We start from the raw sequence: 16,747 nt of genomic DNA on the forward strand, positions 1-16,747 counted from the left end.
CAATACTCAGCCTATATTGTAGAAGAAGCGCTAAAGTAGACTCACTCACCCTCACACTCACACTCACACTCACACCAGAAAAACGGTCACTCACGTCGCGACGTGAGTGGTAGGGCCTTCTGTGAAGTGCGTCCAGAGAAATAACAATAGTGCCTGTATTCTTTCTGTAGAGCTTTATGGCTTGCTCCTTGCCATAGACCACATTCTTAAAAAGAAGATCCTTAAGTCAATTGTTTACACTGACTCACTTAGTGCTTTACGAGCTCTGGACACAATGGGGGACGTTCAAAATCCGCTTGTTCTAGAAATAAGGAACCGGTTATTTTCAGAATCAAAAAGTAAGAAAGAAATAACTTCATGCTGGGTACCTTTCCATGTAGGAATTCCTGGGAATGAGGATGCTGACCGTTCAGCGAGCACTGCTAAGGATCGACAAGTGGATCTGCAAAAAATACCCTACAGAGATTATAGACACGCCCTGAAAAAGTCTACAAAGTGCAGGTGGCAAGAGGAGTGGAACCAAGAAATGAACAATTAATTGTATGCCGTAAGACCTTTAATTCAGGAATGGGAGAGTGCACGTCATCGTGAGCGGTTTTATGAGGTGGTATTATTTCGACTCCGAATCGGTCATACACGTCTTACCCATGGGCACCTTTTGCGAAGTGAGAATGCTCCAGAGTGTGAACACTGTCATATACCATTAAGCATCCTGCACATTTTACTTGTATGCCCTATGTATGACCCCGAACGTCACATTAAATTTGGTTATTTTACTCGGCGACGAACCGCTAATACCACAAAAGTGTGTTTTAAATTTTCATAGAGATATTAGACTACTAGACCAGCTATAATTTAACATGTTTCCTAAGATCATGGCCATGTGTGTATTCTTCCGTGTTCATAGTTTTTATAACCCACAAGCTACTACAGCTCTTTCTTCACTATAACCCTGGTTTCCTGCAATAGTCATAGTTGTTGGCGCATTATGGCATTGGATGCTGCTGCGCCACTAAACCTCAATCAATCAATCAATGCGCTCTAATTTGGCATTTCAGAGAATTGTAAACGTCTCATTTTTTTCATTGCTGTCACGAAGACACGGACAAACTTATGCACTCACACACACGCACACAGAAACCCGCACATACGCATATATATGTACGCGCGCACAAAAACACGCGTACACAAGCACATACAAGCACACGCGCATGCATACACATTCGTACATTCATGCATGCACACCCAAACGGGCGCACACACTGGTAGCACACGCAAGTGTTCAATTACATCTTGTTCAATTTCAATCATATGACTAAGAGTCTGCACATTTTCATACAATAATGACCACATTTATACACATACATATATGCACGATAATGTATTCATACTATTCCGTTTATACGCACATTGGCATCTCGTAGAATTACATGCATTTTCGTTTTCTTTTTTTTTTGTAAAATGTCAAATCCACTGAGATCTTGGTATTTGAAGATGTTTTCTATATATACGTCTGTTTCCGGAGCCATGCAAAGCTGTGAATTTCTCAGACAGCTGAAGTCAACTTTCGAGCTTCTGTCGGAAATAACGACGACTCCCCAAGCATCAGCAAAGGTTAATTTCTGATTTGTATTTGAACCCAACATTAAAACTCTGGATGACGTAAACAACAATGACGTCACAACGTTTATGGAGGAGCATGTGAGAAACCTTTGTGTTCAGAGTGATGACCTGTGTGCAAAGAAAAGATTGACGTAGCAATCTCTTTTGTCACAATAAAAAGAAGGCATTCGTGAGGACCGTTTCGGCTACGTGAGCTAGGTGTAACCATTTGGCGTTGGGCGTACATTCGTGAAGCCCGTTATTTACAACTGCATACTATCTTCCTGTAGGACTGCCTGCTGAGTCTCCAACATGAAGTGCATGCTGTTCGTGGTTCTAGCTGCAAATCAATGTGAGTAAAACTGGGTGGCTTTAATATTGTTTGTAAGTAGACGATGAAGCCGAAGCTGAAGGGCGAGGCATCTTTTGTCGTTCGAACACACGGGAAATCAATCAATAACCCTCATTAAAGCATCCCTTTCAATACCCCCACCCACAAGCGACGAAGATCAGTAACGTTCGCAACCTTCCTACCAATATTTCTATCCTGTAGTTGCATAGTGCGCGCACCACTAGCACCATGTCACAAGAAGCGACCAACTCCAACACATCCCACATAATGCGTAATAAAGAAGGCCACCGCAGGCTAAGAATTGGACGCGACTTCAGCGTCAGTGTCCAGCTAGGAGTCCTGCTATCACTGATGGGATACGAGCTCTAGCAGAACGCTGACGCAGCACTTTGGTCCAATCTCCGGCCTACGATGGCCTTCTTTAGTGACGCAGGAAAATTCAACTCTCAGGGTTTCTTATCTAGGAGGTGCTGCCACATTCCAGCTTTACTTCATTGCCACCGGCTGTCAAAACCACCACCGGAACCCACCAAAAAAAGCAAATTGGGTTATGGGGATATTTATACAGCATGTAGTTGGTCAGCCATTAAAGTTGTGACGAGTCACACGCTGTAGGTGAGCAATTTAGCCAGTGCAGTACAACCACTAGCCTGGGGTCTTTAACGTGCACCACACAGTAGTGATACACGACCGCACGCCGGTACGATGCTCATCCAGATAGAAGCGGGCAGGGGTGGGGCTCGAACCCAGGATCCCTGGGTTCTGCAGCGCAAGCTTTCTCTCCACGCGCGTCGAGCTGGGTGTGCGCTTTAGCCCACTCGGCCGCCGATCCCCCACCGGGACATTTCGTGAGCATTCCGTGACATTTCAAGAGCATCTATGTCGGCTCCGTCAGGTTCAAGACTGCTTCCCCTCCGCTAACTTGCACCCAAACCAAAAAAAGTGCACTTTTGAAGCGCGGCAAATTAAAGTGTCGGGACACCTAGTCAACTCACACGGCATTCGCCAGGCCCAAGTAAAGCTCAGGCCGTCTCTGAGTTCCCAATACCTAAAACACCGAAAAATATCCCGCCTATTCTTGGATTCTGCACCTACCTCAAAAATGTATTCCTGGTTTTCGGATCTCACCAGATTGCTTAACGAGCTTCTGCGAAATAACACCAGCTTCCAATGAGGATTCCCACAAGTCACAGCATTTGAATAGCTTGAACCTACCGTTATTTCTTTCCCAATCCTTGATCACTTTGGCGAGGGCGCTGCCACCGAAATCAGAACAGACGCAAGCGGCTATTGCCGCGAGCCTCACTGGGAGGAAACTTTCTCCGTACATCTAGAATATTCGTGTTTACTCTTACCCAGGGTAATCGACGCTCGAACATTTTAGACCGAATGTTCGAAATATCGTGTGTTATATATGTATAAGGATGCCATGACCATGCCGAGTCAGTCTCACGCTTGTTCGACGCTCGAACATTCTAAGCCCAATTTGCGAGCGTCGAGCTAGTGCGAGACTGACTCGGCAAGGTCACGTTGGCCTCCTTATCTATTACATTCAGTATATTGAACATTCGGTCTAGAATTTTCGAGCGTCGATTACTCGGGAAACACGAATCTTCTGAAAGTACCGAGAAGCGTTCCTCTCGGTCATATACGCGGTAATATAAAAAAACAACAAAAAGGCAATTGTTTTGCTTCGTCTTCCACAGTTAGGTTACATATTTTAGAGGTAACATTGCACTAATTGTTTTAGCAATGCTACACAAAGCTTTGTTCAGAATGTTGGTTTTGTGTTTTAAAATAAAGGAATATCTATAAGGATACACCTTATGCATCCTTACAGACTAGTTGAAGTACGCTGCTATACCTGAATTTCCCTCTAGTTCCTCACGCATTGCAATACCTATTTTTAACAAATTGGCTGAAAAGTAAAATATAAAAAATTAAACGTTCAATGTATAACGTATCTATCGAACACAGGCCTGAAATTGTATTGCGACCATGTGCAATAATTTGTTTAGGCAGCCCTTTGGCTTTGCTGTTTCTGAACAAGTTATAGAATACTCAGGGATAATGAAGCTTATATGTTGCAGTCTTTTATATGTCATTTTTTTGCTTGATAGGTATCACATATAAACTTCGCAGAAAATACGACAGAACTTAACACGTACCATTCACAATATTTGCTTTGATTAACTCGTGGCTTTTTAACTGTCTTATTTCCGCCTACTGGAAAGAAACTAAAGCCAGCTTCTTACTGATTTAGTAACTTTATTTGTAAGAGTAATATAAATATCTCGTTCTCTCATGTTTTCAGAGGCATATTCTTATATGAAGACTACATGTGCATGCTCTCGTAATCCATTACGTGAATGAATGGAGAACCGAAAATAAAATTAGGTCATTTCACAAGAAAAGTAAATGGACAAAAGAAAAACTTCCAGTTCAAGTATTTTATTTCTGTCTTTCAGTAATAACTTCATATGTGTGGTCTTGGCCTGGAATGTCAAAACAATTTTGTGAAAACGTGCCGAACAATACACTTCCGATGTGCCAACGCAAGCTCATCCGATACTTTTTCAACGAAACAATAAAAAGGTGTCAAGAATTCATAATTACTAACTGCTTCGAAAGCGGTGACTATTTCTTTCCTTCAATGGGATACTGTATCCAGCATTGCCGGCCAAGTAAGTTTCGTTTTTATTATTCGATGAAATAAAAAATAGTAAATATCTCAACTTCTGGAAACTCTTTGGTGTAATCTGTTGACAATTGTCATAAAAACGCAGCTAGTCCTGAAAATATTAAACTTCCTTGCAGTCACATCTTTCTACACTTTTTTATCAAGTCTCACACGTGGACTGATTGCTGCTTAACAAATAATAAAGGTTTTCTATCTGTCACGACCTTCCAAGTTATGTGCATGCCTATCCTTACATATGTGCCAGCGTTATATTTAGGGATGCCGCGAACTTTTTTCGAATCGAAGTTTCGATGATCGAATCAAGCGGTTCGAAAGGTTCGAAAGATTTCCATTTTTCGAATTATCTATATCGTAAAATTCGACGGAGGTCGAATTTTCGAACTTGTTAAGCTAAGAACTTCGACGCTTTTTGAACCGTCGAACTTATTACGCTAAAAAATTCGATCTTTTTCGAACTTTCGAACTTATTGCGCTGCAAGGTTCGATGCTTGTCGAACTTTCGAACTTGACTGATCAAAAAAGTCGATGAATTTCGAATTTTCGAATTTATTTATCAAGAGAATTCGATAAGTTTCGAACCTTCGAATTCTGAAATGTCAGAAGGTCGACGAACTTCGAACTCTTAGGGTAAAAGTTCGACGTGCGTCGAACTTCGAAAGACCGGCGGATGGTTTCATTTGATTTCAAGTAGTGGGGTACATTCGTAATTTTTTTTTCTCGAACTTTTACACGCGGTGCTGCGTTCCTTACGAAAGGCAAAGTCGTTTATTTCAATGTTCTGGCATGCTTAGGTTTAAAGTAATAAATCCCCGAAAGGCCGAGGAAGGACAACGGGTTTTAGACGATTATCATTTGTGCCAGATTTGAAGCACGCTGTAGCCGGAGCTATTTATGGTATACTTTTTTAGGAATGATCTATGTATAGCCTAGGTAAGTTCCGTCTTAAGATGTGATTATTGTTATTCAACGTGAGTTTCGAAGAAATGTCCAAACATGTATCTGCATGCAATTATGACCTAAACTTGATATTTATTTTCGTCTAAGTTGTTTGAGGTATCGCATTTAAATTAACACCACAGACAGTACATATCTAATAGTGTTTAAGTTCAGCACATCATTAAAAGAAAACTTTTTTTTTTTTCGCTTCACGTTCCTGGGACGTGTTTCTTTTAGCCTGTACACAATTTGGTAAAAGAAACTTGTTTCGAAGTTCTGAACCTCTGAATATGCAAGAATAGAACACTTCCGACAAATTCTTGATAGTTTTTTTTTTCTCCTGCTTTTTATTTCCACATTGATTCTTTTTTTTTTATTATCCGCACAGGTATTTAGGTCGAAAAGACAGCTTTGAACTTCCGAACCACTAAGCATGTGACGAGTAGTGCCTTCTGACAACGAGTTTCTAACAATGACCATCTACGCAACCTTTTATGCAGTGAAGAGCGACAGTAGCTACACATATGCATAAATAATTTCAGATTAAAATAAGCTCGACCACGCCCTCTTTCCCCGTATTGTTTTCTTTAACAGTCCGAAATACCTGCAAAAGGAAGAAAAAGGCTGAGGCCCCCCCCCCCCCCCCCCCCCCCCCCCCCCCACTACCCTCTTTCCCCCCGTTTTTCCTCTTCCGACGCCACTTGTTTGGTAGAACGCTCCTCGACCTCGAGTTGTGTCGGCTTTTGTGCTTTTTGCAAGGCGATTTCTCCGTCCCAGAAAATAAACCTCCAGGACAATTATAAACTTTACCGGATCGGATTACTACCAGCGTGCAAAGGGTGGCGAGCTAGTTTGCCAGGTCGCTTCAAGGTTCTTCTGAGCCTCAACCTCCTGCTCGCCCCTGGCCGTTTCGAACTGGATGAGTCTCGTAAAACAGTGTGTTCATGTAATCACTACTGCGTGATGCAGGTTAAAGACCCCCCCGTGGCTGGCGGTCACAATTCTGCACTGGCAAATATTCTAGCACGCCCGGGGCACTCGTCGTCTCATTTAATTGCCTGACCAACTTCGCAGAATCTAGATTTCACACCCTAACTTTTCTAAACTTAATTTTGTGGAAACCAGTGAGTGAGTCGTGAAAACGTTATTTGAAACTGAAACTGTGGAAAAACTTGAAAATCGGACTTCGAACTTTGAAAACTTGGATTAAAAAGAAAGTCAAAATCTTCAAAGTTTTTTTTTTTTTTTTTTTTTTTAATTTAGCGTTAAAAGAGACTCGAAACCTTCGACCTTTTCGACCTTTATGAAGAAAGAAATCCGAAATCATTGAGTTGTTCGAACTTCATGTCTATAAAAATCGAAGCGTTCGAAGTTTCCGAATTTTTTTTCAAAGATTTTCGAAATCTTCGAATTTATCGACCTAAAGTAAAAAAATATTCGAATTATTCGAATTCGAAATTTTAGAAACCGCGAAAGCTTCGAAATTTTCGAATTCGAAACTCCACTGTGGTCAAAAGTTGCGAATTTTCATATTCGAACCTTGGTCGGTACGAAAATATCGAAATTTTTCGAAATCGAACTTCAGTTCGCTTCGCAAATATCGAAACCTTTCGAAATCGAACCTAGGGCGGTTCGCGACATCCCTAGTTATATTATCGTTTGACTCGTTGGATCGTCAGAGCGAACAACGCTCAACCACAATTTTTGTCGTATTAAATGTCATAGACCTACCCTTTCTTCCCTTTTTGTTTCTTTTTATGTTTTAACTTCGAACATATTTGGAAGTCGCCATGGAATGGTGCACATGTTTTCTTGTTTAAGGAAAAAAGTTCTGCTTCCGGGAAATATTTGGAAAAACAGCCTAAACATAGGAAAGAAGCGTACAGTGAAAATAGGAGAGACGTGATGAGACGACTGAGTACTAACTAGTTTTAGTGAAAACTTCTTCTATCGCGTCCTCCAGCAGTGGCATTTTTACCCCCAAAATATAATCTAAAAATAAACTTTTTTTTTTAAAAAGTAACGAGGAAAACATTCCGTCTGCATTGCCTCCCTGCCGCTGATGCTGCGCATAAGTTTTTAGAGCGCAGCTCTTAGGGGCCCGTTCCCGGCTTGAGCGGCGTCGGCGTCGCCGTCGGCGTCGCCGTCGCCGTCGGCGTCGGCGTCGGCGTAACCAAGGTCATCATAAAGGTCACGTGGCCCCCCAAGGTCACGTGACCCCCAAGGTCACGTGACCCCTCCCCCAGGGTCACGTGACCCCCAAGGTCACGTGACACCCAAAGTCACGTGACCCCTCTGAAGTCACGTGACCCCCGAGGTCACGTGACCCCCCCGAAGTCACGTGACCCCCAGTCACGTGACACCCCCAGGTCACGGGACCCCCGCCGAGGTCACGTGACCTCCCCGATGACGTCGTCACTGATGACGTCCAACGGCATCCGCATCGTCATCGTCATCATCACTGATGACGTCATCAGTGATGATGACGATGACGATGCGGATGCCGGTGAGGTCATCAGTGACGTCACTGATGACGTCAACAGTGATGATGACGATGACGATGCGGATGCCGGTGAGGTCATCAGTGACGTCACTGATGACGTCATCAGCGATGATGACGATGACGATGCGGATGCCGGTGACGTCATCAGTGACGATGACGTCATCGGGGAGGTCACGTGACCTCGGCGGGGGTCACGTGACCCTGGGGTGGTCACGTGACCTGGGGTGTCACGTGACTTCCGGGTGGGGCATCCGCATCGTCATCGTCATCATCACAGATGACGTCATCAGTGACGTCACTGATGACGTCACCGACATCCGCATCGTCATCGTCATCATCGCTGATGACGTCATCGGAGTCCGCATCGTCATCGTCACTGATGACGTCATCAGTGACGTCACTGATGACATCATCGGCATCGTCACGTGACCCGCCAAGGTCACGTGACCCCCCCCCCCCCAGGTCACTTCACCCCCCCAGTACCCTTCCCTCCTCCTCCTCAAGAGCTGCGCTCTAATTCGGTGTTACAGGGAGTTGTAAACGGCTTTCACTTTTTTTTTATGGTTTTGCTGGAGGACATTACAACATAAGGAAGAAGACGTTTTGAGTAAAACTCGTAGCTAGTAGCCGTCTCGTTTCATCTGTCCTGTTTTCTCGATACGTTTCTTCCCTAAGTTCAAACTCTTTTTCCTAGTATGTACCAACAGGCTCACCTTATCAGCGTTATTCTGGGAAATATTTAAGCAACGCTAAAGGATAACTTTGTTAAATTAGGTAACTGAAAAATTTCTTTATTGCAGCTATAAACGCCGGTATGAAATTGAGCTTCAGACACTGTTTTGAAGTCGATCAGCAAAACGCTCGTCCCAACATATGATAGGATATTTATTTAAATATCCTTTTCTCGTTTGTTTTGTAAATCATGACAATAACTATCATCCTTTCCACAGACCAAACACGCGGTAAGTGCTGGCATAAACCAAATCGCGGATCTGGAAGCAAAAATTTGACACGATGGTATTATGATGATGAGGAAAACCAGTGTTATTTGTTTTTTTATCGCGGAGAAAATGGAAACGGAAATAATTTTCAACACAGAGAGAAGTGTATTGACACATGTAGGTAAGTATGTGTGTCACTTTAATTACGTCTTTATACAGAGCTGGATACTGTACCTTGGTAAGGTGAATGCGTTCATTTACAAAAACAAAAGAAAGAGAAATCAATCAAAGATGCTAAGCCCGATTGGGTTTTGATGTTGACAAGATTTCTTTGATCGGTACTATTCCTGAGACTGACTGTTCCTTGAAATAACTTAAAATATTTAGATTAGTGTGTAACTTGTTATCACATTAAGAACTAAGTTTTGATTCGATGTTGCGCTCACATAAAAGTTTATTGGAAAGCGTGATGATTGTATACGTATTTAAAACACAATAAATGGCCATAGCAGTACCAAAATCGTTTCGTCCCTTCATAGATTGGCGGACATTATATACCGAAAGTAGTGTTAGTGACAGTTAAAGAAACAAGTAAATTGCGTAAAGTAATTTTTAATGACTGGTTTTAAGAGATTCGTGATGAATCTCAGTTCTGAAGAAAGTAATTGTTTGAGGCTAAGCCTTTTTTTTTTTTTGTTCTCGGACAAAACAGTTAGGGTTTGATATCATGATCCATCTCTTTTTCCATTCACATCTGCCTTGATTCCGCAAAGAGGGACTGAATTTTTACGGGCTTCTTGTGATGATAACGGTAATGTGTTGTCTAGCGATTAAAGAACCAACAACGCACTACCATTGACAACCTTTTGTGAGCAATGACGGGTGAGAACCATTACTTCCGGGCCAAGTGCAGTGACTGAATTTCAAGAGCTATAGTTACGTAGTCACAATCGGTTGTGTCGTAATGCGTGAAAGATATTATGAAAATCACTCTCTATGAGTGTGCCCTTCTACCCAATATAGTAAGTAGCGCCTGCTTCTAGATTCAAAATCAGTAAAAACTAAGCAAGCATAATTTGTAAGTACCTCAGATCCCTTTTGAAACTTGTAGATATTAATTTTTCAGCCAGCAATAACTGATTTTATATCCGCAATATCATCGCCTTACTTAAAATAATTAAATAAAATTTAAACAAGTCCCTTTATACGTTACTATTATAATTTTATTTGTTTTACAAAGAAATTTGCATTGTCTTTAGTCATCAGTGCAAGTGGCGGGATTAAAGCAAAAAAAAAATCCTCAACATCACTGAAATACACCAAAACATATATAAAAACAAGTGGTATCAAAGAAGCATTACCTATAAAATCAACCGGGGTACAAAATATATATTTCCATCCAACAGATCTGGGCCGGTTTTCTCGAAGCGATGGTAAACCCATTTTGGTAAACCACGGTGCCTATGAAGAGAAAAGTACCTAGGTACTGTAATAAACAGCTGGATATAGAACAACAATAATTATTTTTGATTGGGCAATAAGATGCGCCATCTATCGGTGAAACAAGCCAGTCATTTTGTTTATCCTCTTTTTCCGCTGGTTGTCATCGATCTAGTATGGTATTTTAAGTCAAAATATAGTAATGTTGTGCTTGAAGACCAATTTATTTGCTTCCAATGGTACGAAGAAATTTTAGCTAATATGCTAGAGTTTGTCGACGAATATTCGAAAATGTAAGAAACATTTCTTTCAATATGTTTCGCCATAAACAACGCATAACTTTCCCGTGTTTCTTCCAGTCTGGCAACGCCGGTGCTGTTGTCTCGTTTTCGTTCCTTGCGACGCACGTTTCTGCGATTCCTGCTGATCTCAACTGTTTGCCCTCTCTTCCGTTTGCCCAACCGATTCACCGGTGACGAGAAGCTAAGCTTCTCGTCACCGTTGAATTGCTGGCCACCGGGGATATGTGGAAACCTCAATGCTGTCGGCATACTGTCGGCGCACTGTGAACAAAAAAAACTGTGCAATGTCTCAGCTGTTCACCCGGAACGAAGACTTTATTGAGGATAACCCCCTTCTCCGCAAAGTAATCACTGCTCACGAGTTGGCGTGCATAGTGTAACAAATTAAACGTCTTAGTATAAATATGTACCAATACTCGTTCGCAAAACATTTTTTTTACTCACCATAAAAACACTGGCAAGGCTTATGTACCGTCATATATCTTGGATCCCGGAATGCTGAAGAGTGATGCGTTCGCGGAATGCTGCCGTCGGTTAGTTTAGTAGTCCCTCTGAACTATCGCTTTGCTTGACGTGCTAACAGGTTGATGGTGAGTCATTAATATAACAGCCAGATCTAAATGAATGTTCAGCAGAACCAAGCAGAACTATTAGCCCTCATTAAGCGACGCCGCGGCCATTTTGCTTCTAGGTACTGCTCCTCCCTCGGCGCCCCTGCTCTCCCAGTCACGTGACGCAGAATTCCTGCTTTAACCCACGGTTCGCGTTCGAGAAAACGGGCCCTGGAAGGCTAAAAGTCTCATTTCTCAGAAACATATCAAACAACTTTATCAAACACAATTTTAAAAATTAGTCAAGAACACATCCTATGGTAACCTATTCTATTCATTAACTGTACTTGGAGAAAATAAAACGCGAAAACATCACTGTGAAATGTGTACGGTCGGATTTTGTTTGTGCGGTCCGCCCGTTCCGACATAGAAATTATTTCGTACAAAAAGAAATCCATATAATCTAATAGTTTATTAATTTATATGGTATCTAAATATTTCAACCAAAACATATCCTTATTTTACTAAGTAACTCTTAATGCCAGCTATATTTCCTGCCTGGATACTCGCCTTAATTCGTAATTATTTATTACGATTTATTTGGTTATTTCAACAAAATGTCCATCTAGCAAAAAAAAAAAAAAAAAAGCAGGGCCTTTATAGTTTGATTTTTATCCGCTTTTTAACATTCTGCTGAACTTCTATGGAACACATACAACAACGCGCTATGTTAAAAGTGGCCTATAAATACTGGCAAAGGGGGTGACCTGGTTCATCTATAACAGAAAATTCCGCGCACTTTAGAGCAAACAGTATTTGTTCAAGAATGCTTATATTAGTCGCATTATTTAAAAATCTTTTAATCTATATTATTACTACTAACATCTTGCTCCACCTTTTCATTTCTATCGTTATTTGTTTCGCACACAATAAACTATATTTCATCTGGCACATATTAACGAAGTACTTAGCATACATACATAATGGGAAGCGCAAAACACATATTTTTTTTATTAAAAAAAACGGTATTATATATTTCTTAACTTTCCATGGTTATGAAAAGCTGACGCTTTTGATAATGACCGAAAACAGAGAGGTAAGAAATTAATCAGAACAAACTAAAATGCTAAAATGATTTTCCCAATCTTGTTATCAGCAGCCGCAGCCGCGAAAATTTCGAAAATTATGTATTTTTCCACACCACTCAGTGACGATGTTAGGCTGTTAGGGTGCCATACCGGAAACAAGAAAACAATATGCCGAAAGCTCTACACCTAAAAGACAGCAGGGTGTCGCGCGCCGTTGCTACGACCAATTGACAGATAATCCGACGATGTGAGACAGGTTGGAGATGACTCGTTAACCGACCCGCCTCCATCTGAAATTTGTGAGTTAAGATTAAGATTAAAAAGGTTGTTTTGTGAATTTTAGGTTGGCATCAACTGATCCTTTCTTATTTTGACCGCCCCTACTTAAGACGTTATCTCAATGCTACCGTTTTTATTTGCTGTTTCCTCTCTTTTAAGTTGTTCTCTGGCGTTGGTATACAAATATTATAAAAAAAAACCACAAAATTTAAATATAAACTTGGGGAATTAAAAATTAATCATTATATGTAATTCATCCAGTCATGGCAGATGCCAAAAACCTTCAAGACTCCTTTCAAAGATACCACTCTCAATTTAAGTGATATTTATTAAAAGGTGGTTCTAATATATTGATGATGGTAAACATTCAATTGAAATTATGCAGACATGAAATGACTCTTTCATTGCTTATGTTCAAAACGAATGATACTAAAAAGGGTATTCCGTTGTAGGCAGTGCCAAGCTGCAAGCACACGAAAACGCTAACATGTTCCTTAATGTTTTGCTTTTCTAAAACTGATGGGGGGGGGGGGGGGGGGGGGGGGAGGGGGCGGGGGGCTGCAGGGATGATTCTTAAAAAGTAACACATTTGTTGCTTTTATATTTCAGATACCCAACAATGTATTTCCAGCAAAAGAAGAAAGAAATTAAAGATTTAATAAAAGCTTACAAAAAACGAAAGGAGGAAGAGAAACAAAAAAAAGAAAGCCCAGAACGCAACCCTAGTAGCCGAGTCGATCATTAATGATGAAACCATAAAACTAAGCACCACCTAGTGAACTTTGCATTTAGGTGAAAAGGCATATAAATTAGAACTGGTAACTTCGGTTACCGATTCGGTGATGTACAGTGAATAAAAAGCTACGTTGACTAAGATAAAATCAGGTAGTAAATGCAAATTTTACAATGCCTCAAGCGGTTATTCGCACGCTCTTCGGGAGCGCCGTGTATCACTTTTTCGTTAAAAGAATTAAAATAATATTGTTACAAAGATAAGGAAAATGATTTACTAGACAGTGAAGACAATACGAAATACAGATATCCTGCTCAGTCCTCCAGAAGGTGCACCGCTGGAATCGTCTTCTTTCTTCACCGTCGGAGTCGTCTTGCCGCATCTTTTTCTTCGTTACACTATCCCCTTCCGGACAAAAATGGCGTCCCGCGGTTAGCTGAAACAATGTACGGTTTGAGTCGCATAACGTGGACGGTGTCAGCTTGAGTGCGGCATGTATCGCGAGAGAGTTGTAAAGCTTCCACCGCATAGTTAACGTCACGCGCTCAGCGATGACACAATAGGGCCCGGTGTAGCGCGGAAACAGTTTCTAGGCGAGACCAACACGTCGCTGAGTCGTCCATACCAGATCAAAGTCGCTCGGCTAATAGCAAACTACACTATGTAGGTGGCCGTAGTGGGGGCACTGTCGTTCCTGTGAATTGAGTATTCGAAGCCGTGCTAGTTGACGTGCCTCTTCGGCGCGACATAAGGCTTCGGAGGTGTGATCTGTAAGTGGATGTTGGTTTGCAATAGAAGAAGGGTGTCAATCATGAGGTTGAGCTCGTGGTAGAACAGTAGGTAAAATGGCGAAAAATCAGTAATGTTATGAAAGGGTGTCGTCTCACACCTTCATGTCCCATAAAATGCACCCCAAAACTTCGGCTCGACGTACAGGGCACCGACGTCGGACAGACGACCCCAACTTTTACAGGAGGCTTGCATGATAGCCGGTGCGGTGTTACAGAATAAACAGCCACAAAACGTATAAAAAACTAACGAAAAAAAAAACGCACTGAGGTTTTGCAGCAGTGCCAAGAAAAATTTCTTGTGTTTTTGTTGTTCTCACTAACACGTATTGCACATTGGCCATTTTAATAAGTTTACCACTTGGCTATCAAGCCGCTCGGGAAAGTTGGTCAGGTCGATTCGACGTCAGTGGGCAAAACATAAAACTTTTTTTTTTATATAAAAAGGGGGGGGGGGGGGGGGGGGCGTTGTATGGGGCAAAGTGTGTAAGAATACACCCTTTTTCCTGAAAGTGTAGGCAAACGTAACATTAGGAAGAACTGTGTCCCAGTTTCGATGGTCGGCCGAGATATACAGTGACAGCGTATCAGCAGTCTCCGGTTGAGACATTCCACCAGTCCGTTGGTCTGTTGGTGTTAGGCCGTCGTTTTTCGGTGAACGATGGCACATAGCAGTAAAAATGCGGTGACGAATTGTGCACGAAAGGCCACTCACAATCGGACAGAAGTTCTCGAGGTGCACCGTGCTTGAGAATTAGGTCTTCTAAAATAAATTGAGCAGCGCCTACTGCCGTACCAGTCAAAAGCGGCCTTGTTATGGTGTAGCGCTTTGCGTAATCAACGGCCACGGCGATCCACCGGTTTCCAGCAGAGGAGGAAGGAAACGGACCAAAAAGGTCCATTCCTACGCGGTCACATTGGCAGACCGTGGGACGCTGGAAGTGCAGGAGACCAGCGGGCCGGGATTGTGGGGTCTTGCTGCGCTGGCAGGAATCATACGAGGAAACGTAACGCTTAATGCTCCGGTAAATATCGTGCCAGTAGAAGCGATGATTGAGCCTTGCCATACATAGCCTCTTCTATACTTACAAAGCCTGGCAGTTCGTCGACGGAGCCATAGGGTGCCCGGTCACGGATTGAGACCGCGAGGGTCTGGTAGCACAGAACATTTCTCGGGGAGTCCGGTAGTGAGCGCGCAACTTTTGAGCGGCGAGGACCCGAAACACTACGAATTAAAGGTAGCGCTCAAGACGAAAACAAGTGGAAGACACAGACACGGACAGGCGCTGATTCACAACTGATATTTAGTAAAGAAAAAAAAGAAAGATAAAGCAGAAGTGCAAGGACATATACCAAATGAGTAAAAAGACTAACCAAGACGAAAGAAAGCAACAATTATTTTTGACTTCTAAATTACGAAATAAGAAAAAGCGGGGTAAAAAATTAAAAATTTACACTAATGAAACACAAAAATATAAAATAAAATGGAAAGAAAAAAATTGGCAAAAAACAAATTGGAAGGAAGAGAGCAACACCAAAGCAGTTCACGACATTAACGCTACCTTTGGGAAACATTCTCAAGGACTCCTGCTTTACACATGAACTTCCCACAAGCAGCGTCCTTCAATTTTTAAACTTGAAAATGACCTTCCAGGACAACCATTTTGTGCTGGGTGTATTGACCAAGATCAAAGAAAAAGCTACTCCGAATAGACTCAACCAGGGATGGGCAAAATACATGCAAATATGTGTCGAAATACAATTACAAAATAGTTCGTCAAAAATGTATTTAATTACAAATCTAATTACATTTCCAAAAAAGAATTTAATTACAAAATACAAATACTACCAAATGTATTTGGTCTCCTCCAAATACTTTTCCAAATACATTCCTCAAAATTTGCGTCAACGACTTCAGGACACCTGCAACCGGTTTCTGGGTATCTCATTGTAATTTTGCATCGCACACTCGGGAGTTAGTGCGCGAGGCTCTAGTAACGTAATAGAAATATAATCACAAAAAAATGTAATCAGCTTGGACGTATTAGGTGAAAAAAGTAGAGAGCTTCAAGCAGCTTTTTTGGTCGATTACATTTTGGTATAGACCAACAAATAACAACAAAGAACCGAGACGACCAAGACGCGCTGCACTAGCTAGAGAATTTTTTATTTGTTGCAACTCGCACCAATCACAAAAATATAGATGACCCGCGCATTTAGAATGATCCAGGAGAAATATGAATGGAAACCAGGCTGGAAAGCATCACAAGTTGTCACAGGCACTTATTTAGCCAGTCTGCATGTGAAAGTCGATTTCGTCACTATTCTTGCCCTTGACTAGCACCTTAACCACAAAGTCACTAAACGCTTGTGCTTGATTGCGAGACACTGCATTCGGTGCAGAACGTAGTTTTCTTCCTGCTCTGGACAGAGGCAATAAATTTGAGAAATGTATTTTCGCCTAAAAAATTGTATTTAATTACAATTGTATTTGAAATACCCACGTTTTTTTAGTATCTAAATACACATGT

At 41.7% G+C, this 16,747-nt stretch overlaps 1 protein-coding gene across 1 annotated transcript; it reads left to right on the forward strand.

Moving 5' to 3' along the window:
- Window positions 1–1,914: 1,914 nt before the first annotated feature.
- LOC115319378 (kunitz-type serine protease inhibitor A-like) lies at window positions 1,915–13,471 on the forward strand. Its single transcript, XM_042288753.1, is given in 5 exon segments — window positions 1,915–1,954; window positions 4,423–4,638; window positions 9,045–9,216; window positions 13,305–13,386; window positions 13,388–13,471. Coding segments are annotated over 5 exon segments (594 nt in total).
- Window positions 13,472–16,747: the final 3,276 nt, after the last annotated feature.

Source organism: Ixodes scapularis, unplaced genomic scaffold (assembly GCF_016920785.2).
Source record: "Ixodes scapularis isolate PalLabHiFi unplaced genomic scaffold, ASM1692078v2 PGA_scaffold10__122_contigs__length_95168666, whole genome shotgun sequence".
NCBI classification, from domain to species: Eukaryota; Metazoa; Arthropoda; class Arachnida; order Ixodida; family Ixodidae; genus Ixodes; species Ixodes scapularis.